Genomic DNA, 20,959 nt, shown 5'->3' on the forward strand with positions numbered 1-20,959 from the left:
AATTCGGATTACAACAAATTCAGAATCCAATTTTTTTAATTGAGGTCAAAGTTTTGGTCCATGTCTTTATGTTTTGAGGATTACAATGGTGTATTTATGTTTTGAGTATATATAAATTCGATACCCCGTGGCAACGCACGGACAATCAACTAGTAGATATAGATATAGAAAAAACAAAGAGAGATTTTGCATGCGTTTGACAGTCATCGTACTGGGCGTGGGGAGTTTGTACATTTGCCAAAAGGCCCATCAAAATGACCAAATTCCAGTCGTAACCGCTGCCTTCCTCTTCCCCAAATCCCGTGCTAAAACCAAAATAGGGTTTCTCGCCACCGGCGGCGGGATGGGCCGCAACTCAGCGGAGCACCGCCGTCAGTGCCCTCCGCGGCGGCACGCCCCCGAGGATATGGCCTCGCTGCCGATCCCCGACGAACTCCTCGCCGAAATCTTCGTTCGCCTGCCCACCCCAGCCGACCTCGTCCTCGCCTCCGCCGCCTGCGTCTCCTTCCGCCGCGTCGTGGCCGACCGCTCCTTCCTCAGGCAGTTCCGCAAGCTCCACGCGCCGCCCCTCCTCGGCTTCCTCGGCCCGCACACCGGCTTCGACCCCGCCGAGCGGCCTCACCCCTCCGCATCTGCGGCCAGTGCCGTCGCCCTCGCCGCCGACTTCTCCTTCTCGTTCCTTCCGCCCCCCGGCCCCGCTCACCGCTGGGCTCTCTGGGACGTCCGCGACGGCCGGGTCCTCCTCCGCGGGATGCCCCTGGAAGATTCTCATGGAGTCGTCTTCACAGAGACGGTGGTGTGCGACCCTTTGCACCGGAGGTACCTCATGCTTCCCTCAATCCCTGACGACGTAGCAGCTACCGTGGAGGGGCCACGCCCACATTCATGCGAGATTTTCCTTGTTCCCGAAGGCGGCAATGAGGACGATGAGTCAACAGCCGCTGAAGAGACGTCATTCAGAGTGATCTGGATGGGGCACTATGAAGATAAGCTCATCACCTATGTCTTCTCTTCCAGCACCAGACAATGGCAAGCCATTCGATCCCTTACCTGGACCAATTTGTCAGCTGGCTCGCTATCATCGACAGAGATGACACTCTTCTGCCAGCGCCAATACGTGTATGGCTGCTTTTACTGGCTGCCAAATTCGAAGCACGGAATAAAAATGTTGGTGCTCAACACCCGTAAGATGGAGTTCTCCGTTGCTGAACCCCCAGCTGAACCCAAAGTTTGTTACAGACATATAACCATGGTGGAGGCAGGAGAAGGCAGGCCCGGGCTGGTTGTCCTTACATACGGCCCACGCGGCCACATTTATACCATTTGGAGAAACAATAATGGGAGTTCCAGCCAATGGCAAAAGGATAAGGTAATCCCACCCTCACCGGGATCTGGGTACGTGCTCAGACAGTCGATGGGGACACATTTGCTTTTGAATCACTGGGGGTTCTCATCCTTCGACGAAGAATTATGCACAGACTTATGCACGTTGGACATGAAAACATTAAAGATTGAGAGAGTGTGTGCTTCCACAGTGCAGAGCTTCGCATATAGCAACTATCCACCATCGTTGTCGTCACCGACAATATCAAATGGTAAACTCTCTGTTGCTTGCTCTTCATTCTTCTCACATAGCTTGTCTGATGCTTGATAGTTGGCTATAATCACTGATTCTCATTTACACGTTTCATAGTTGTTAATTCTTTTGTGCTTGTGATAGAGCTGATCAGGCTTAGGAACATTATTGTGATTTGTTTGTTAGTCTGTCCTAAATGCTACTTTAATAGGACACAAGGAAAGATGTTGAACACGACGAGTACCATTTTGGAGGCATCATGAATTCATAAAAAACACTAGATCACGAGGACCATTTTGGCAAAAATTGTTGTTGTGGTCAAGCTAATCGAGAAGGAATACAAGTCTAAAATTATTTTCACCTCCGGATTGTTTCAACTTGGAAACAATCGTTGCGGGTAGCAGGAGTTTATTTATCTCTTTTGATAGATATAATGAGACAGAGAAGTCGCGTTTTGTTCATCTTTACACCTACAAATCCATTTATCATATTGACTCCAGATGAATATAAGTAGGAATAGCTGGTATGGTTGCAAATAAACACCCAAGCAATTTCTACCACTAATGCATCTCCTGTGTATATTGTGAGGATAATTGAAGGGGTGAGCTTGATTAATTTCTCAAGGGTGTTGCCATGCAAATAGCGAAAAATTGATGTGCTCGGGAACTATTTGATTTGAAATAAGACTGTCAAGATAAATTAGATGCAGGGCAACCATGTTTTTACATAGTTAAAAGTTTTGAACTTGTTGCCTATCCTTCAGGGCGCATGCTGAATGCAAGTAGTTTTTTGATTGTCACTACCTAGACCTGAGTTTCTATTCCTTGACTTGACTTAGAAACTTGGTACGCTACTAGGTAATTTATTAAGTCCTGCAGCGAGAAGCCACCATTTCTTTTATGACTTTAAGTTCTGCTGTGATTCATTTCTAAATGATTGTATGCCTTTGTGTTGTTATGTGTTTACTCTTGTACTGCAAATTACAATCTTAAAAAATACAGAATTGAGTGTTTGAGGTCAATACTGCTAATTGGAACATTGGGGAAAAGAGTTCCAGGCGATTTTCCATGCATCATGTTGTGTTGTTTGGTTTAAGACCTACTCCCTCCATCCCATAATATAAGAGCGTTTACACTTGTGTAAAAAATGCTCTTATATTATGGGATGGAGGGAGTAGTATTTTATCTCAGCTATTCTGCTAGCTTCTTCATGTGTTTCCTCCTAAGCAATTTTCCAACTTGTTACCCTATATAAAGACCCAAGGTTTATTCCTTTTGCTAACAAGTTTCTGAAGATCTGAATTTTTTTTGTGTGCATAATTTTGACAAATTAGACGGCTATTGAGGAGGAGGTAATGGAACAAGGCGTGGAGACGCTGTAAGGGTGTGTTCGGTTGCTGTCATGGGATAGAATGTCATGGGTCCGACCCATTCCAAAAGCCCATTCCCGTGTTCAGTTAGCCGAAGGGCCCAGAACCCACCAGTCCCAGAAAACCGAATATTCGGTGATTATGCGGAACCGACGCATACCTCCAAATCGGCCGGACGACAGAGAACGAGCCCTCGAGCCCTCGTTCCCCTCACACGCAGCCCCCCTCCCGCATCTCAGCGCCGCCAACCTCCCACATCTCTCCCTCTCTCGATCTGCCACTCCTCCCTCTCCAGCGCCGATTCCCTCTCCTCCCCGTCGTCTCTCCCCAGATGGCGCACATCTGCAGCTCGGCGGCGACCTAGGACCGGGTGGAGACCTACCTGGCAGCGGCAGGAGAGGAAGGAGCGGCCGGAGGTGTGCCTACAGATCTGGATTGGCGGCTAGCAACGAAGCCAAGGTATGGTTCCTACTCCTTTGTATACGCTTGATGGGTACAATGGATTGATGGCAGATTTTTATTTCCTGTGTGTGCCATGTTCCTCCTCTATTTGTTCCATATATATGTGATGCTGCCTACTGTGTAGATCTATGATTACCCAAAAAAATTTAATAAGTGATGCTGTGTACTCACCAGATCCATGGTTACAAGTCATTAGTAGTCATATATTTTTGACTGTATGCATCACTTGTAGATGGTCAGCAAGATGAACAAAAGAAAAAGGATGGCTAGGGGAGCAGCTGTTTTTGTTGCACTAGCTGCAATGGCAGTCATTGTTTGGTCAATTATAAGGAAGAGGAGACCACGTATTACCTATGGCCCAATGCATGAAAGAGATCGAATCAGATATGACTATCTAAACCAGAAAATTTGGCAAAGCGATGTGTTATGCAAAAACATGCTAAGGTTTGAAAGAGCAGCGTTCTTTCGCTTGTGTGGCATATTGAGGGATCGCAACTTGCTAGAAGATAGTCCACATCTTAGTGTGAGCAACAATTGGCAATGTTTTTGCATACAATTGGGCATAACCTTCGGAATAGGGTTGTTTCTGCCAATTTTGGTAGATCATATGGCACAACCAGCATCTATTTTAGAAAGGCTCTTCATGCCATAGGCGAGCTTCGTAATGATTATATAAGGCCACCATCATTGGAAACCCCCGCAAAAATTGCAGGAAATCATCGATTTGACCCATATTTTAAGGTAATTTCAGAGACTATTCCTTAGCTATCTAGGCTATATGATATGCCATTTAATACTGGTCTCTATATAGGATTGTATTGGAGCTATCGATGGTACACATGTGCGAGCAGGGGTTACCAAAGATGTGGAGCCTTCTTTTCGTGGTAGGAAGGCCTTTACCACTCAAAATGTGATGGCAGCAGTAGATTTTGACCTCCGCTTCACATATGTGTTGGCTGGTTGGGAAGGGTCCGCACACGACGCGACCGTCTTAGCTGATGCATTAACTCGTGAGAGAGGCTTACAAGTACCACCTGGTAAGACGTTGACCTAGATAGAAATTGTCCATTTGTTACTGCCTTACGAAACCATTGTAACCAATTTTTATTTTTATTTTTTAGGAAAGTACTACCTAGTTGATGCCGGTTATTGAACCAAGCCTGGGTTCTTACCACCTTTTCGTGGCGTGAGGTATCATTTGAATGAGTGGGGCAACAATCCAGTCCAAAATGACAAGGAGCTATTCAACCTTAGGCACTCATCTCTACGGGTGACGGTAGAGAGGGCTTTTGGATCTCTCAAGAGGCGTTTCAAAATTTTAGATGATGCCAAACCATTCTTCACTTTCCCGGTCCAAGTTGACATTGTTATAGCTTGTTGTGTTCTTCATAATTATGCACTATCACAAGGGATCGATGAATTCATTATACCGGAAGTGACATGGACCACCAACCAATTCGAACATCAAGGCAACAATTAAGTGACAATAGGGCCTTGGTAGACCATAGGCTACAGATTGCTGCCCAAATGTGGGAAGATAGGCAACTTATGTATGCCAATTTATGAGTGCAGTGCACTATGTATTTGTAATGTTTATGCAACTACCTTTGCATTCATTTGATGGCTGGACAGATTGTGGTATTTGTTATGTCAAACCATGTATTTGTGATGATTTCATCATTTTTATTGCAACATTTTGATGGCTGGACAGATTGTGGTATTTATTATGTCAAATCATATATTTGTGATGATTTCATCCTTTTTATTGCAACATTTTGATGGCTGGACTGATTGTGGTATTTATTATGTCAAACCATATATTTGTGATGATTTCGTCCATTCTTTTGCAATTTTTTGATGACTGGACAGAAATGGACAATGTTGAAGTTACCGCTGCAAGTGGAAACTCCGGGAAAAGTGGGGTCATTGTATGGACCACTTCCATGACCAACACTATGCTAGGTTTTTTGGCTGACCTTGTTGCTAAAGGGAAGAGAACTTCTAGTGGATTCAGGGAGACACATCTCAAACAATGTGCTGCTGTTTTGAACGAGCAATTCAAGCTAACTATCACCTCTGATCAAGTTAGAAACCATCTCAAGAAGTGGAGGAAGATTTGGGTCAGGGTTGTCAATTTGAAGAATTTAAGTGGAGCTCTATGGGATGAAGATACTTGCACAATTAGGCTCAGCGATGAGCACTATGCAGGTCATTGTATGGTAAGCTTCTTATAGTATGAACGATATCATCTCATTTTCTGCCTTCATTATGCTAATGACTTGCAAAATTTTTGTAGACCCACAAACCTGATGCTCCCTTCTTGAATAACTCAATTGAACACTATCATGCTATGGCGACCATTTTTGGAACAACCGGGGCTAAAGGGATGAATGCAAGGTCTGGAAATGATCTCCTTTCTATTGACGTCGATGATGAGGAGAATGGTGAGGTGAATGGTGAGATCAACACGTCACCGCAAGTTGGTGAGTCTTCTGACCCCAAAGGACCACCAAAAAAGAAGGCCAAGGTGGTGAAAGTTCTAGAGGATCCACTAGGTGCCATTCTCAAAGATGGGTTTAAACTTGTGGCTGAAGCTCTTGTGAAATCTGGTGGAGATGATGATGATATACCCGATGACCTTTGGGATGTAGTCTCTTGTTTGAAAGAATTTGATGAAGAACACCTTGCCCATTACTATGCTCATCTTGTTGACAACCCCAAGACTGCAAGGGCCTTCATGAAGCTTTCCGAAACCAACAAATCTGTTTGGGTGAGTAGGTATGTGAAGAAGAACTTCTAAATTTGATATGGTTGTCAAGTATGTGAACTTGGCATGTATGGCTGTAGTGCCATTGGGTTGCTTTTGGATGTTTGGTATGTGAACATGTATGGCTGTAGTGCCATTGGGTTGCTTTTGGATGTTTGGTATGTAAACATGTATGGCTGTAGTGCACTTTCCTTGGTTATTTGTATGTGAAAGACATGTACTGCCTATTTGTATGTGAAAGACATGTATGTGCTGATTGCTTTTGGATGTACCAAATGAACCTGCTACATGATTGCCATCTTATGATATTGCTGGAAATTGTGTTCTTTGTCAATATATATTGTTATGTTGTTTTTTTCTTGAACATACAAATGAAATGCTGCCAAAAATTTGAATTTCGGTTCTTCCATTCTTCCAAACCAAACACTGGAATGGAACCAACCTGTTCTACTTTTTTGCACCTACCAAACACAAGAACGGAACCGACCCGTTCCTCTGGAATGGAACCATTCCATTCCGTGACAGTCGGTTCCTCAACCAAACACACCCTAAGCTGAAGGGCGCGTAGATTGCCATCACGATGAGAGTACTGCCGATGATGCGGATGCTGGAGGTCAGGCTGATGTGTTGAGGGTTGGAGATGGTGTCTATTAGGGCTGTGCTGCAACTTGAAAATAGGCTCGTGGTATGTATGTAGTAGGGTGCTTTTGGTTGTACTCCCTCCGTTCCGAAATGTAGGCCTTTGTAGAGATTCCACTATCAACTACATATGGATGTATATAGATGCATTTTAAGTGTAGATCCATTCATTTTGCTCCGTATGTAGTCCACCAAGTGAAATCTCTACAAAGACTTATATTTAGGAACGGAGGGAGTAATATGGTATGTATGTGTTGATGGTGTGACTGGATAATCGATGTTGGTGGTGAGAGCATAATCGATGTTTAGTTTCTGTGCAATTAGTATGCTGATTACGGCTCTGTACTAATGTTCCTCAAAAAAATCAGTGAGGTATTTGGAACTAATGTAAAAGGCCAAGATGTTTTGTTAAAAGTCAATTTTCTCTGTTCTGCTAAATTGTGTTGAATCAGATTGCTAGTTTATTTGAATATCAGTACGTTGTTTCACAAATCAGAGCCAAGCTCGATGACAGTAGTAGTGTGTGTTTCGAATGTGCATCATGTCTTATAAGAGATGCCATTTTACCAATCTTGTTTTAGAACGCTCAGGCCATGCTTTGTGCTGGTGACATACAGGTTATGATAATCCAGCTTTTCTAGCATGTTTTTGCCTATTTCTGTTTATGGCTCTTAAGTTTTCCATGATTCATCCCCTTATCTTCACCAGCCTTTGTTTGGGCCATGTATTCCAACCTGTAGTGGAATTCACAGCGAGAAACACATGTAAGCAAGTCTTTGATGTTATTTATATTTCTGTCGAGGTCAATATTATTATGTCAGTATGGCAGTAGGCAAGAAGAGTTCTGGAGGTTGCTTCTCCATGTGTTGTATGTGCTTTGCTTTGAGCCCTGGTATGGTCTAAATGCTGTCCAAATGGTTCTGGGAAACTTTTGAGAGATCCATGTATCAATATGACTATAGGCAAGGTTCATTCCCTAGAAAATTTTGAAACAATTCCACAAATTGAAGCGCAGATATATAACTAATCTGGGAAACTTTCAGCTAACGGGAACCATTGGTTTGAGAGATTCATGCTTCTGGACGTTTAGCTTCAAAATTTGACTGAATTTTAACAGAAATTTCAAAGTTTCCAGACATATTACAAAAAATCCCAGAAATTGAAGAATGCATATATGACTGATCTGAGAAAGTTTCAGCTCACGTGGATCATTGGTTTGAGAAATTCATGCTTCTCAACTTTCAGCTTAAAAATCTGACTGGATTTGGTTAGGAAGTTCAAAGTATCCAGAAAAAAAATGAAAACAATTCAGAAATTCAAGAATTTGTCAGCGGACATAGAATTTTTGGTCGGCAAATTCAAAGGAATCATTGAGTGAAAAATGAAAACAATTCAAAATATCACTAATCTGTGAAAGTTTGTCTTGGCGCACATTCTCTTGGAAGCCGACGGCTGCAGTTCAGCAAAAGAAGGTTTGTCCGAGACCTTACTGGCCCACATTCTCTTGGAAGCCAACGGCTGCAGTTTATGACTGTCACCTCCTGCAGCAGCAGCACGGCTCGCCCAAGGGCCAGCTTCAGGAACGCAACCTGGTTTGTCCCCCCGGTGAACTGATCGAACACCACCTTCTTGACACGCGACTGCACGCATCCGATCAGACCGACCCCCTGCCAGAAGGTGGAGTTGAGCTTGTCCATGGCCTTGGCTTCACCGTGGTCATCCTAGTAGTCGGTGCCATTGTCGGACATAGAATAGACATAGAATTTTTGGTCGGCAAATTCAAAGGAATCATTGAGTGAAAAAGGAGCAGAGAAAGGGCCGACTTCTCAACTTCTCTAGTTGCTCTCTGTTTCCAACTTCTCATTGCCGCAAGTAAAGCAGATGCACAAGAATCTATACATCATACAGGCCATAGAACACAGCGGTTCAGTGAATGAACTAGATCAAAATTGCGCACACCCGTTTCGGGCGCACTAGAGTGAACCTTGCAGCCTAGCTAGAGCTCGAGGGCGGCTTCAGGTCATGGAGGAACGGCGCGGGCCTGACGTAGGTGAACCCCGCGAAGTTGCCTTGCCCGCCGCCGGCAGTGACGGGGGTGGCGGCCGGGGAGTCCAGCACGGGCGTGTTGGTCCAGCACACGTCGAAGTTGGCGATGCAGGTCAGGCCGGCGACGTCGGGCCGGAAGCTCGGCTGGATCTCCCTGGCGTCCAGCTTCCTCCAGTTGATCGGCTTGAACCACTTGTGCTTCTTTATCTCGTCGCTGCCGCCAGGTCCGGTTCCCAGCCGCTTGCCGGCCTCTTTGTGCAGCAACTGAAATATTGCAATATTTTAGATAATAAAACAGTTAACTGGCCAGTTTCCCTCATGCTGTTTTTTGTTCTGTAAGACCTCTATATGGTACTATTTGTGCTATGAGTTACTACATGATGTATAATGAAATCAAACAAGTTGGAAAACGTACTCCTTTCAGCAGTGAGTGAGCTTCACTAGTCAAAAACGGAGGAAGCTTCAACTTCTCCTTCACTATCTTCTGCTGAACTTTGTCTCTGTTCCCAACAAACGGGGGCTGCAAAGAGTAGGAAGTTATAAGCCATGACACGTCTGCACAGAAAACCTCTCGGATGATAAGCTTGACATCCCATACAAATATGCAACTCACCTTGCCCGTCAGCATTTCAAACAGGAGGATTCCTACACTCCACCAATCTGCGGCCTTATCATGCCCCTGGCCCTGAATAATTTCAGGGGCCATATACTCGAGAGTGCCACACATCGAGTTTGATCGGGTGTTCTCACGGAATTCTTTCGCAAGGCCGAAGTCAGTTAGCATGGCCTATAACAGCGGCACAAGCAAATAGATGTCAGATAATCAAAGAGAAGACAAAACGGGATTGTTGGTTGCAACAAAGAATTCTTACATGGCCTTCAGCATCCAATAGGATGTTCTCGGGCTTAAGATCTCTATGCATAATCCCATTAGCATGGAGGTGGGCTACAGCAGATATAATCTCAGCCGTATAGATTCGTGCAAGTTCCTCCCTGTTAATATGAAAGGGTTTAGTTTAAAGGCATGTGCAGCTATCTTTTAGCAAACAAAATTACTAACAAGTGAAACAGCACCTAAATAATCCTTGCTTGTAGAGCTGAAAGAAGAGATGCCCCCCGTTTACGAAGTCCAGGACAAGGTAAAGTCGATATTTGGTCTGCACAGGCAAACTGTTTGAATGTTTGTACCAAGATATGAATGCCAACGCAGAGATGACAATATGTATACACATGACCTACCTGAAAGGAGTACCTCAGCTGCACTACATAAGGATGGTCAACTTTTGTCAGTATGTCTCTTTCAGCTTTCATGTACTCGGAATGGTTTTTCTCCAGTATCTTGTCCTTCCTCATGACTTTCATTGCATATATTTCTGAAGTACCCTTCTTTCTCACCTGAAAGACTTTGCCAAATGCCCCTTGGCCTACAAGCTTCAAGATTTCAAAGTCATCAAGCCCAACACCCTCATCCTCAGTCACGGCATCACCAAACTCTTCATCACTGAACTGCTCTAGGTTAAGTTCCTTTTCTTCTGTAGTGTGACCTACAAGTTCTGATGATCCATCTGCTATGTTTAGAGTGAGCTTGCCAAGTCCCAAAGAGCAGCTAACAAGTGATGATGGACCAACAAGAGAATGTGACCGCTTGAAGATGACCGCAGGATCATTATAAACCTCCTCAGGGGACTCAACGGGAGCTGCAGGGCTGTCAGGATCAACAACACAAAGTTCTGTTGCTGTCTCGACTGGACTGGAACCAAAAACATCAGAGAAATCATATTCAGCATTTTCAGAGGAGACAACGCCCGGGGGATCCATGGGGAGAATTGTCTTTGTAGTAAAGAGCTTGGGTCCTTGTGCAAGCTTTACTGCCAGAGAGGATGTCTGAGAAAAAACCATCTATCAAAGGCCAATGCAGCCGAGTATGGCAGCTCCAGGGCAAGTCTCCGACTTACTGAAACTAATGACTCCTGCTACATTGCATTCTCAAGTAGGCTCGCTCCACAATTTCCAAGGATGTAAAATGATGTACTGCTGTGAACAGAGAGGCCTTGAACAAGTTGAAGTTTCCACTATGAATTGGCCAAGTATCCTGCGAAAAGGCAGATCAAAACGATGCTGCTGTTCCCTGCTGAATATGACTTGCTTGATGCCAGTGTTGTTCTTCCTGGACTCGTGAAGCAGAAATCTAAAACGGACACAGAACAGATAAATTGTCAGTCTCATCTAGTATTGGAAGAAATCTAAAAAGGAAAGCAACATTTGCAGGACAAGTATTAGATAGGGATACCCTGTGCAAACGACCAATATCTTCTGTAGGGGAATCTATAAGAACATGGTACAAACGGTTACTGTAGTCAGTTCTAAGAATATTTATCTTGCTAGGATTTAAACCTTCACTGACACCAGAAGCAATCATGTGTTGCAGGAAAACTCTCTCGACATCAACAAAACTAAGGGACAATCAGTTGACTACTGGCAGGATCTCAGTTTGCATCACCGACCATCAGCACCTATCACTGGCCTCATTTGAAGCTCCCACACAGCAATCAGCAAGGAAGAAGCCGGCGGATGACTCTGCGGCTTCACCACTTACAGATATGTAAGGTGCATCACTGCATCATCAGCAGTTCGAGCATCTTGAATGCCCTCAAACATCCTGAACAGTGAACAGTGTGCATAGTGTACTAAATTCCCAGCACAAGGAAGCTGGAGCTTTGCAATCTATCAAGGAGAAAAGATTTCTCGAAAGTTACTTCCAGATTCTTAGAACACAAAGGCATACATGCTTTCTAAAAGCAGGACAACGTGCCTTTAGTCCAAAATTGTACTTCCAACTTCCACAATCCTACCATCCTAACCACGCTATGCTCAACACCTCGACTCAGCCTAGCATCGGCATTCCTTTGCTGAACAACCAATCAATTAGCAACGGATTCCCGATATAGATCGAACTCCACCCCACTGACACAGCAAAGATTAAAACCGCACGCTACTCTTTCCCCGCTCGACCGCATCGAAATCACTGCAACCAAGCCATCACCCCAGAAACCACGAGATCCGCAGTGGGGAACGAGAGGTAAGCGAGAGAGAGAGAGCCAATCCAGCGGACAAACCCAGATCGAGGAACCGAAGGCGCGGGGCTAGTCTATCTGCTCTCTCACTTCCCGCGAGCGCTGCGTCCGTCAGTAAATCGTAGTTCAGATAAGGGGCGAGACCAAACCGCGGGGAGGGGGTGGGGGAGCTCACCTTGCGTGATCCGCGGAGGTGCGCGCGGTGCCGGCGACGCCCCGGCGAGCTCCGCTCCGGGCGGTGGGCGAGGAGCGCGGTTGGTGGAGCGAGGTGGGCGGCCTGGGGGAGGAGGGGAAAGGCGACGGGCGACGGACGGACGGGGCGCGCCGCGTCCGGTCAACTACGCGGGCTGGGTGCCTGGGTGAGGCCCACTTCCAGTGGGTGGGTGGTTGGTTATGGCCAGATTAGCCGCGCCGCCGGGTGGGTCCCACTTATGCAAGGGGAAAAGAGGATTTCCCGCGAATTGGATATGCTTGAGTTGTCACTGCCAACATGGGTAAAGCAAAAGCATATCCCTAAAAAAAAGCATGTCCATTGCCTCCAATTCCAACCGTTGGATCTGAGATGAGTGAACCAGAATTGAGCCCCCCCCCCAACCGCACACGACTGCCTACGATGTTGCCATTTGCCCTCTTCCCGCCTCGTCATGGCGCACTGGTTTACAATTTCTCGCCTCCTAGGTCTTTGGCACCTATGCAGACACACGAACGAAATAGTCTTTAGGGGTAGTCTCTGTGACTCTCACTCATCTGCAGGGCCTGCAAGACGATGCCGTCCTCTACCCTGTGCGCCTACCAACCGATCATCGGGATGATGTCGAAGCCTAGCTCTCGTTTGTGTGAGTGGGTTGTAATGTGCTCGTGAGCTTAGGTTTTTCTCATCTCGCTTGTGTTTGCCATGTACGTAAAACCTTGCCCACCTTTTCTCTTGGCCTTTTTTAATGGAATTTCAGCTTGAAAACCTCTCTTCCAAGTGAATTTCTGAAGAAAAAAGGCGATGCATTGGCTACAATGATTAGTCGTCACAAAATACATTGAATTTGACCTTGTCTGGAGTTTCGTATAGTTACATACCTTTGAGAGTTTTACATATGTGATTAATGTGGCACAGGAAAGACCATTGTAACTTTTATAAGTTATTATATACTTAAATTTTGAATAGGAACTAGCATGGAGGTAACATAAAACATAAAATCTCTAATCACCCATGTAGAATCTCATCCAATCTAAGCTAGACTTGGCCAATCCGCACCCCTAAACTTCCACGAACACACCCGTGGACGCAACCACATACAATCCCGGACGGCCCCTCATATTGGCTGTCAAACAGGCGCACTTTCTCAAATTAATGCATGTCCATGCACGTCCATGATACACGTGAATATCACACGTAAATAACAACCGTTGGTGGCAAAAATACATAGTTCGAACATTAAAAAGAGTGCATAATTCATTGGCTTTTGTTGTGGGTCCACATATGCTCTACAACATCATTGAATTGTTATGTGTGCATGTGATGATCTCGAAGATTCTCATGCATTTGCAGAAAATTAGTAAGCTCACATTCGTCTTGTTGTTCCGGGTTGTTGACTTGTTCCCCGGGTTTGCCAAAACCATGGGTTCGAGCTACCCCTTCACCTCATCCTCGTCAATCATATTCTGGAATTCTGGGAGATGACACAACATGTCATTAGCTGCCATAAAGTCTCTAATTCCCATATTATTGCAGCTCCACGAACAATTCCCCTATGAGCTTGGAGTACCCCGAATGCCCTCTCCACGCCCTTCCTAACTGCTTCTTGCATTGTTGCAAAGTGGATTTGCTTGTTTCCGCAGGGATCAGATATGGTCTTCACAAATGTCGCCACACTGAGAATAGATACCATCGGCAAGGTAGTACCCCATGCCGTGGTCACGGCTGTTGACATTGAAGCTGCACAACGACGTTTCTCTACAAAGTCTCTTAAACACGGGAGATCACTAAAGCACATTAATGTCGTTGTGAGAAAAAGACGTTCAAAAGAAAGCATGCAAAATCCACAAGTCATGTGATGCCACTTTTTCAATATGATGGTGGCCTCTTTGCGGTGTGACCTTGATACATCCTGCACAAACCTTTGGGAAAATTCTTTCATTGTCAATGCATGCAATCAATTGAACCAAGCATAACTGAAAAACCTCTTGCCTCTTCAATAGCCAATAACCTTTTATGCATCTTGCACATTTGGTTCTCTTAGACACTCTGCTCCAAACAACCTCCACCACAGCACGGGCAAACTTAACAATTGTCTTTAGGCATGTGCTCTCTCCCATCCGTACCATCTCACTAACGGCATCGGTGACGGTACTAAGTGCAAGCATGCTCATAATAGCCATGCATTTCTGCTTAGCAAATAACGACAGTTCTTCGCAACAATTCCCGATGAACTTGATGTAGGGATAATGTGCCTCCACTCCTTCCACCACACTCAAGAACAAGAGTTTGGCATACAGAGGCATCGACGAGACCATTCATCAAGAATGTTGGTTCGGGATTAAAGTAGTCCTCGTAGAGCAGCCGTGCTTCGAAGACCCTATCCCGGTTTAGAACTCTTCTACTGTTGATCGAACCCTTGAAGTTTAGAATGTGCTCCACCTCTCGGCCCATTTCTCGTTGGATGCTCACGATCATCAACATCTCCGTTTCTTCGTTCGAATCCTACGAATCAACGATCTCCATTTGAATTAATTCATCAAGCTTTGTCGGTGCATAGTCCTCATTCGATGAACCATCCGAATCCATCGTCTTGCCTACAAAACAATCACAAAAAAACTGGTCGAACAATGTGTCGAGCTCATTGAGGGCAAGATGCAGACTGAGAGGAGCCGAATGTACCATGGAGGTGTTCGGGCTAACTAGAGTGTCTGTGGCGGCGAGAGTATAGGGGAGAAGTGTTGTCACGCATGCTGATGGCGTTGATGGCTCGGTACGACAACGAAGATAAGGGAGGGCCGGCACGGACGAGGGGGAAGAGAGTAGAGGAAAATGGCTGGTCCAACAAGTTGCAATTTACGGTGTGTCCTCCCTATCGAGTCCGACGTGGCGAACGTGCCCGGGCTTCCCCATATCTGCCCCACTTTTTAGCTAGATATGAGGGATTCTGGTCAGCCCGGAGGTTTACCGACGCTATGTGGCGCCCACATGGTTCGTGTTTTCTTGACCGGTCGGTGACCAGACTGTCTGTCCAGGCTTACAAAGGGTTTGGAGAGCCCGGTTGTAGATGCTCTAATATCACTAGTTTACTTCAGCAGTCTCCATCGGCAACAAGTCGTTAATCCCCATTTGTCTATTTATCCTCTCCCAGTCCGTTTGGGCTACCATCAGCCATAGCGCATGATCCGGATTTGATGTCTGCGTTTGATTGGCTCTGGCTCCTATCACTGCTTTGCAGAACACATCCACGTGACAATGTGTGCTTTGGTGGGAGTTGCTCTGACTAGACACACCCATGACCCACATCTTCATCTCGGACTGAAATATATAAGTTGCACCGTGTGGAGTTAAAAAATACACTTGCCCTTTTGCTGATTTTTTCTTTTTAAGAAAAAAAGGAACATCATGGGCACACGCTCGCCTTCAACTTGGCGTTGCAGACCATGCATGGGCACACGCGGACGCGATATCTTTCCCGCCGCAGAATCGTCACGTTGTACACGACCAGGCGAATATATCCAGGGCTCCCGTGCGCAAGGGACCAGCGGCCGCGCTCCCCGTGTGGGCGGACCGAAAACAACTAGGCGGCGGTAGGTGACGACCCGCGCCGGTCGGTGGCGGTGCCATGCCAGTGCGCCTCGACTGTTCGCAGCTGCAGTTGTATGCGGGGCCACGCCAGGCGGCCGGCGCGGCACCGCCCACCGTCCACCTGCCACAGCCGTGCAACCCGGAGCTCGTCGCCGTTGACAAAAACGCGCGGCTCGCGCGCCCCGTGGCACCGAGGACGGCGACGAGAGAGAGCGTGCCGCCAAAAAACGCCTTTTTCCATCTCAAGCTCGCCTCATTTATTCGGCCCGCGTGACGCTGCTACGGTGTGGCGTGATGTCGCTGGCGACCGTGCCGCGCCATCTTTGGCAATTGGCGACATGGCAACGATCCTCGTTATTACGTACGTACGTGAACGGGTCGCGCGAGGCCCAACTTCCTCCGGTCGCCACCCGCGACTTTCGCCGCCACGACAAGTCCTTGTTTATACTCCACCTCACTCCGTTTTCTCACCCCTTCTTGGAGTACAGACCGAACGCCTGCTACTATTCCGTTCCGCACTGACCGGGTTGACCAAACAACGCGGCTTGGCTTGGCTTGCTTCCCTTCCGTGCGTGGAGGGTGGCCCGAAGCAAAGATAAACAAAGAACATCCCGAAAACAAACGCAGATCTAAGATTTTGTGCTCGGAAAACGACGGCCCGGCGCGCGCATGGCAATGCCGGGGTGGGGGCCGCGGAGCCAGATTTCATCCGTTTCCTTCACTTTTCCTGGTGATGGTCTCCTCCCAGCGACAGTGAGCGGGCGGGCGCGACCAGTTACCAGCACGATCACCGCGGAAAAGGGGCCACACGCGGCTCCACGGTGGACGCCCAGAAGGGCCAGCCGGGGCGCGACCAGGACGACGCGGTGGCAGCGTGACTGGCGTCGGCGACACGGTCGCCCCCCCTCGGCCCGGACGCCACTCGATCGCTCGCTCGCCAGCCAAAGCCAACGCCGAATCCCGCGGGGAGCGCACCGGTCGTCCCTGTCGTTGAAGCGGTCAGCCGCGGCCGCGCACACCAGCCCGCCTCCTTCCTCCTCCTCGCCCCACCCAGCGCATATAAATATTTCTCCTGCGCGCGCGCATCGTTTTACATGAGCTCAGCTCCTCCGTCTCCACTCCAAACCTCGCCATTATTCTATTGCTCGCAAGCCCAACAGGGACGCGTCTCTCTGCCTCCTCGCTTCCATCGCACGTAGAGTACTACAAGAAGAAGAGCCGCATCGGGCTGCCCGGTCTGGACTCCCGCGACGACTAGCGAGAGCTGCCTACATATAGCTAGCTTCCAAGGATTGGATTTGGAGGAGAGGCGGCTCGATTCCGAGGAGGAAGAAGAAGCTGCAAGAGCACGCAAAGTGGACGCCGAGGGAAAGTGGGAGATTTTGCGGTGAGTGGGTGCGCTTTCTGTTAGCTGTGCTCGAGTGCCTCCGTCCTGTTCTTCCTCCTTTCCGGAAACAACAAATTGGACGAAGAAATTGGTGCCAAAGCGCTGACGATTTTATGCTTTCATCTGTCAACGCAGGCCGCGAATTTGATTGATCGAGTGATGCTCTGGGGCCTTGTCGGCTCATGGCGATCTCGGACACCAGCGGCGGGGCTCGCCACGTGAGGTGCCCCAGGTGCCGCAGCGTCCTCCAGGAGCCCGCCGGCGTCCCCGTGTACCAATGCGGCGGGTGCGGCGCCAGCCTCCGAGGTAAATTCGAGCTCCACTCCGGTGATTGGATCTTCGCATTTCCATGTAATTTGTCCCGGGTTTCTGATTGGATTTCGTTTTCTGGTTGCGCAGCGAAACTCCCCGGCGGCGACACGCGCGGCGCGTCCGTCAGCGCTGCTCCGTCCACGGAGAGCGTCCTGCCGTCTCCTCGCCGGAGCCAGGCTCAGAGCGGCCAGTTGGGCGGCTCCGGGGATGTCGCGAGCACCAGTGGCACGACTCCTGACGCTCCGAGCACCAGTGGCACGACTCCTGACGCCCCGAGCACCAGCTACCGAGGCGCCGGCACGACGAGCCGACGCGAGGCCGGTGATCTCACGCCGCCGGTCGTTGAGAGGAAGGGGCGTGATCACCACCGGAGTGCCGATCAGGCGGAAGCTGCTGGCAGTTCTCAACCGCGCATCACAAGGGGTGCGGTCAGTGCTCCCAACGCCAGTGCTGCCCCGTCTTCAGCGAGTGTCCTGCCGTCTCCTCGCCGGAGCCAGACTCAGAGCAGCCACTTTGGCTCCGGGGATGTCGCGAGCACCAGCGCCCCCGCCCCGACTCCTGATGTTCGAACCACCAGCCCCCGGGACGCCGGCACGACAAGCCGACGCGAGACCGGCAGGGCCGTGGGCACGAGCGGCGATCAAACGCCAGCGAGGAAGCATCACTCCTCGGCGCAATCGCCGCCGATCGTCGAGAAGAAGGGGCATGATCACCATCACCGGAGTGCCGATCAGGAGGAAGCTGGTGGCAGCTCCGAACATCGCAGGGGGAGGGGCGCGGTCAGTGCTCCCGCCGCCGGTGCAAACTTCGCCGAGATGCGAGGTTCAGAGAGGGCACGTGATGCCGAGCCTGAAACTGATGCCGCGAGGAAGAAAAGTCCAAGGCCAAGCAGAGCGGAAGCTGCGCCAATGCCTGATCGCGCCGCGGATTCCCGGTCTGCGCCGGCAGCGGCGAGCTGGAAACAGCGAGACGATGCCGCGGCGGCGCCGGTGCCGGCTGTGACGGAGGAAAAGGCACCGAGCCCTCCTCGGCACGCGCCGCAGAAGATGAGTCCCCTCCACGAGAAGATCCTGAAGACGGTGGACGAGCTCAAAGGCGACCTCTCCGAGCTCTTCAGCCAGCCTCCGGAGGCCAAGCCAAGGACACCATCGCGTCCGCCTCGTCGTCCCAGGCAAGAAGGCCACGCCCCTCACCCGGCCGTCCCTACCAGCAGAGCTCGCCATGCCACCACCGCGGCCGCTCTGCACCACCGCGGCAACGCGGGCAAGCACGGACAGGCTACCCTCCGCGGTCTGCCGTCGCGGCGGTATCGCCGGTGCAGGGCTGACCCGTGCGGCGGCCACGACGCGCGCCCGGCAGGAGCATGCCGGCACAGCTGCTGCGACCACGTCAAGCCTGAGTGCGGCAGCTGCAGGGGGCACTGCTGCCGCCCGTCGAGAGCGCAGGAACCCGCGCGGCCGGCCGCAGCGGAGGCCAAGAAGCGCGCGCCGCCGCCGAGGCACCACTGCCGGCCGGTCCTGAAGGGCGCGCCGTTCATCGTCTGCTCCAGCTGCTTCACGCTCGTCCAGGTGCCCGCGGGGTTCGCCGTGGCGAGCGCCAAGGTGCGCGACCTGCGGTGCGGCGCCTGCTCGGCCGTGCTCTCCTACTCCTACCGCGACCCGGACAGGAAGAAGCCCGCCGACGAGTGCAGCACGGCCGGCTCCTCCCCCGCGCGCCACGTCGGTGCGCGGCCGGACCTGTTCTCGTTCATCGAGGACTTCGCGGCGGAGTACGGGGCGAGCAGCTACTCCACCACGGAGGACGAGCAGCCGCTGCACGTGTCGAGGAACTCGTCCTTCGACACCGTCGTCGCGGCGGGGGAGGAGGCGGCGGCGGCGCGGCGGCACAGCCACAGCCTGCACCGTCTCATGGGGTACGGCTCGGCGAGCGAGCTGCTGCTGCGGCGCTCCCCGAGCCTGTACGAGTACGGGAGCCCCGGCAAGAGGTCGACGCCGCCGTCGGACGCCAGCAGGCGGCACGACGACAGGAAGGGGAAGGGCATCTGCGTGGAGGACTTCACCGGCGACGAGGACTCGGACGACAGTTGCACGCTGAGGCGGTCGAACGGGAGAAGATCTGGCTGGACGCCCGGCCACGGGGTTCCGGCGGCGGGAGCCATCAGGATCAGGTAGCGGCAGAGGAGCTCGGCTCGTCGTATATACTGTAGAAAGAAGGTAGTTTCAGTTCAGGCCATGGAATTCTGATGGTATTTTTCGGGTGTTGGAATTCTGATAGGCAGAGTGGATTGTTGTTTAGATTTACCGTTTGGTTAGATTGGTGAGGTGGTGTGCACATTTGGTTGATTTCTTCATTTTTGAGTGCAACAATGTTGCAGAAGTGTAGATACTCAGTCTCTCAATGTTGTGATTCTCAGGATAAGGGAAGATCTAGCGAAGATCTTCAGGTCCTTTCTGAAAGTTTTAACTGACCAAGTACAGTTCTAAAATCAAGTTCATTTGTTACATTAACTAGCTGAATGTTTGTAAGTTGCCACGGGGTAACAGAAAAATATACATTGACATACGAGGTTTAATTTGAAAACGTTTGTTGAACATGATGATTATCTTCTATCTTCTATATCTAAATAGCTAGCCTCATTAACATATTTCTCTCAACATGCAAGCATGACACCTCATCATTCAACATGCATAGAAAAGGCCCACCTCAACATGCAACTATGGATATTAAAAATCCACTTCAACATGCAAACATGCATGCATGAAAAATCCATTCTATTATGGTATTAAATTTAATTCTTATATAATTTTAAAAACTATTATTTCAAATATTTATGTTTCATTTAGCCAAAATCTTACTAAAATACTGCAAAAATATTCCTGCAATAACGTCTGGGGCATCATCTAGTATTTAAATAGTTAGCCCCCATTAATATATTTCTCTCAACATACAAGCATGCCACCTCATCATTCAACATGCATGAAAAAGGCTCACCTCAACACGCAACTATGCATAATAAAAACCCACCTCAACATGCAAACATGCATGCATGAAAATTTCACCGTATTATGCTATTTACCTTTAATTCTTATATTCATACAGAACTATTATTCCAAATATTCATGTTTCACATAACCAAAACCTCATTGAAGTATTGCAAAACATTCCCGCAACAACGTGCGGAGCGTCATCTAGTTCATAGAGTGACCAAGTACAACTCTCAACATCTTTCTATCTACTTCTCCCCGGCCACCTCCATCATCTTCATCTGCCTTTGCTCTAGCGTTGTCGTTTTTTCACTACAAAAGTCGGTCATCTTTCGTCCTACCATCACATGGGCATCTTTCTAAAATTTTAACAAATCTATGAAACAATCCTCATGAATCCGAATGAGCGATTGTTGTATGTATGATTTACAGATGGAATTGTTGTAGCCTACTCACCTATAATGACATAACATGGCATAATTAAATTTCTAATTTGTAAGTATGAAAGACGCACTTAGAGCATCTCCAACACGCGCGCTTCGTCTCAGCACGGTATAATTCTTTT

At 48.8% G+C, this 20,959-nt stretch overlaps 4 protein-coding genes across 6 annotated transcripts; 3 read left to right on the forward strand and 1 right to left on the reverse strand.

Moving 5' to 3' along the window:
- The first annotated feature begins 255 nt into the window (after positions 1 to 255).
- On the forward strand, positions 256 to 6,450 carry LOC123187466 (uncharacterized). Its single transcript, XM_044599335.1, has 3 exons — positions 256 to 1,595; positions 5,277 to 5,626; positions 5,704 to 6,450. The coding sequence occupies exons 1-3, from the start codon at positions 344 to 346 to the stop codon at positions 6,205 to 6,207; spliced, it is 2,106 nt and encodes a 701-aa protein (XP_044455270.1). The 5' UTR covers positions 256 to 343; the 3' UTR covers positions 6,208 to 6,450.
- On the forward strand, positions 1,602 to 5,270 carry LOC123187467 (uncharacterized). The gene is made up of 3 exons (XM_044599336.1): positions 1,602 to 3,404; positions 4,219 to 4,444; positions 4,529 to 5,270. Exons 1-3 carry the CDS (start codon positions 2,988 to 2,990, stop codon positions 4,558 to 4,560), a joined length of 675 nt encoding a protein of 224 aa, XP_044455271.1. The 5' UTR covers positions 1,602 to 2,987; the 3' UTR covers positions 4,561 to 5,270.
- Positions 6,451 to 8,636: 2,186 nt separating the features above from the next.
- On the reverse strand, positions 8,637 to 12,326 carry LOC123187468 (serine/threonine-protein kinase AtPK2/AtPK19). Of its 2 annotated transcripts, none has more exons than XM_044599338.1 (7): positions 12,109 to 12,326; positions 10,099 to 11,047; positions 9,934 to 10,016; positions 9,732 to 9,852; positions 9,473 to 9,646; positions 9,275 to 9,379; positions 8,637 to 9,123 (listed from the first exon to the last, which is right to left on the reverse strand). In XM_044599338.1, the coding sequence occupies exons 2-7, from the start codon at positions 10,756 to 10,758 to the stop codon at positions 8,806 to 8,808; spliced, it is 1,461 nt and encodes a 486-aa protein (XP_044455273.1). In that variant the 5' UTR covers positions 10,759 to 11,047; positions 12,109 to 12,326; the 3' UTR covers positions 8,637 to 8,805. The 2 variants fall into 2 exon arrangements, with proteins under 2 accessions (XP_044455273.1, XP_044455272.1); XM_044599337.1 differs by lacking the exon at positions 12,109 to 12,326 and adding an exon at positions 11,150 to 12,000.
- Positions 12,327 to 16,789: 4,463 nt separating this feature from the next.
- LOC123187470 (protein ENHANCED DISEASE RESISTANCE 4) lies at positions 16,790 to 19,791 on the forward strand. 2 transcript variants are annotated; one of them, XM_044599340.1, is made up of 4 exons: positions 16,790 to 17,098; positions 17,234 to 17,404; positions 17,498 to 17,630; positions 17,661 to 19,791. In XM_044599340.1, exons 2-4 carry the CDS (start codon positions 17,281 to 17,283, stop codon positions 19,579 to 19,581), a joined length of 2,178 nt encoding a protein of 725 aa, XP_044455275.1. In that variant the 5' UTR covers positions 16,790 to 17,098; positions 17,234 to 17,280; the 3' UTR covers positions 19,582 to 19,791. The 2 variants fall into 2 exon arrangements, with proteins under 2 accessions (XP_044455275.1, XP_044455274.1); XM_044599339.1 differs by having other exon boundaries at positions 16,792 to 17,098; positions 17,498 to 19,791.
- Positions 19,792 to 20,959: the final 1,168 nt, after the last annotated feature.

Source organism: Triticum aestivum, chromosome 2A, assembly GCF_018294505.1.
Source record: "Triticum aestivum cultivar Chinese Spring chromosome 2A, IWGSC CS RefSeq v2.1, whole genome shotgun sequence".
Lineage (NCBI taxonomy): Eukaryota > Viridiplantae > Streptophyta > Magnoliopsida > Poales > Poaceae > Triticum > Triticum aestivum.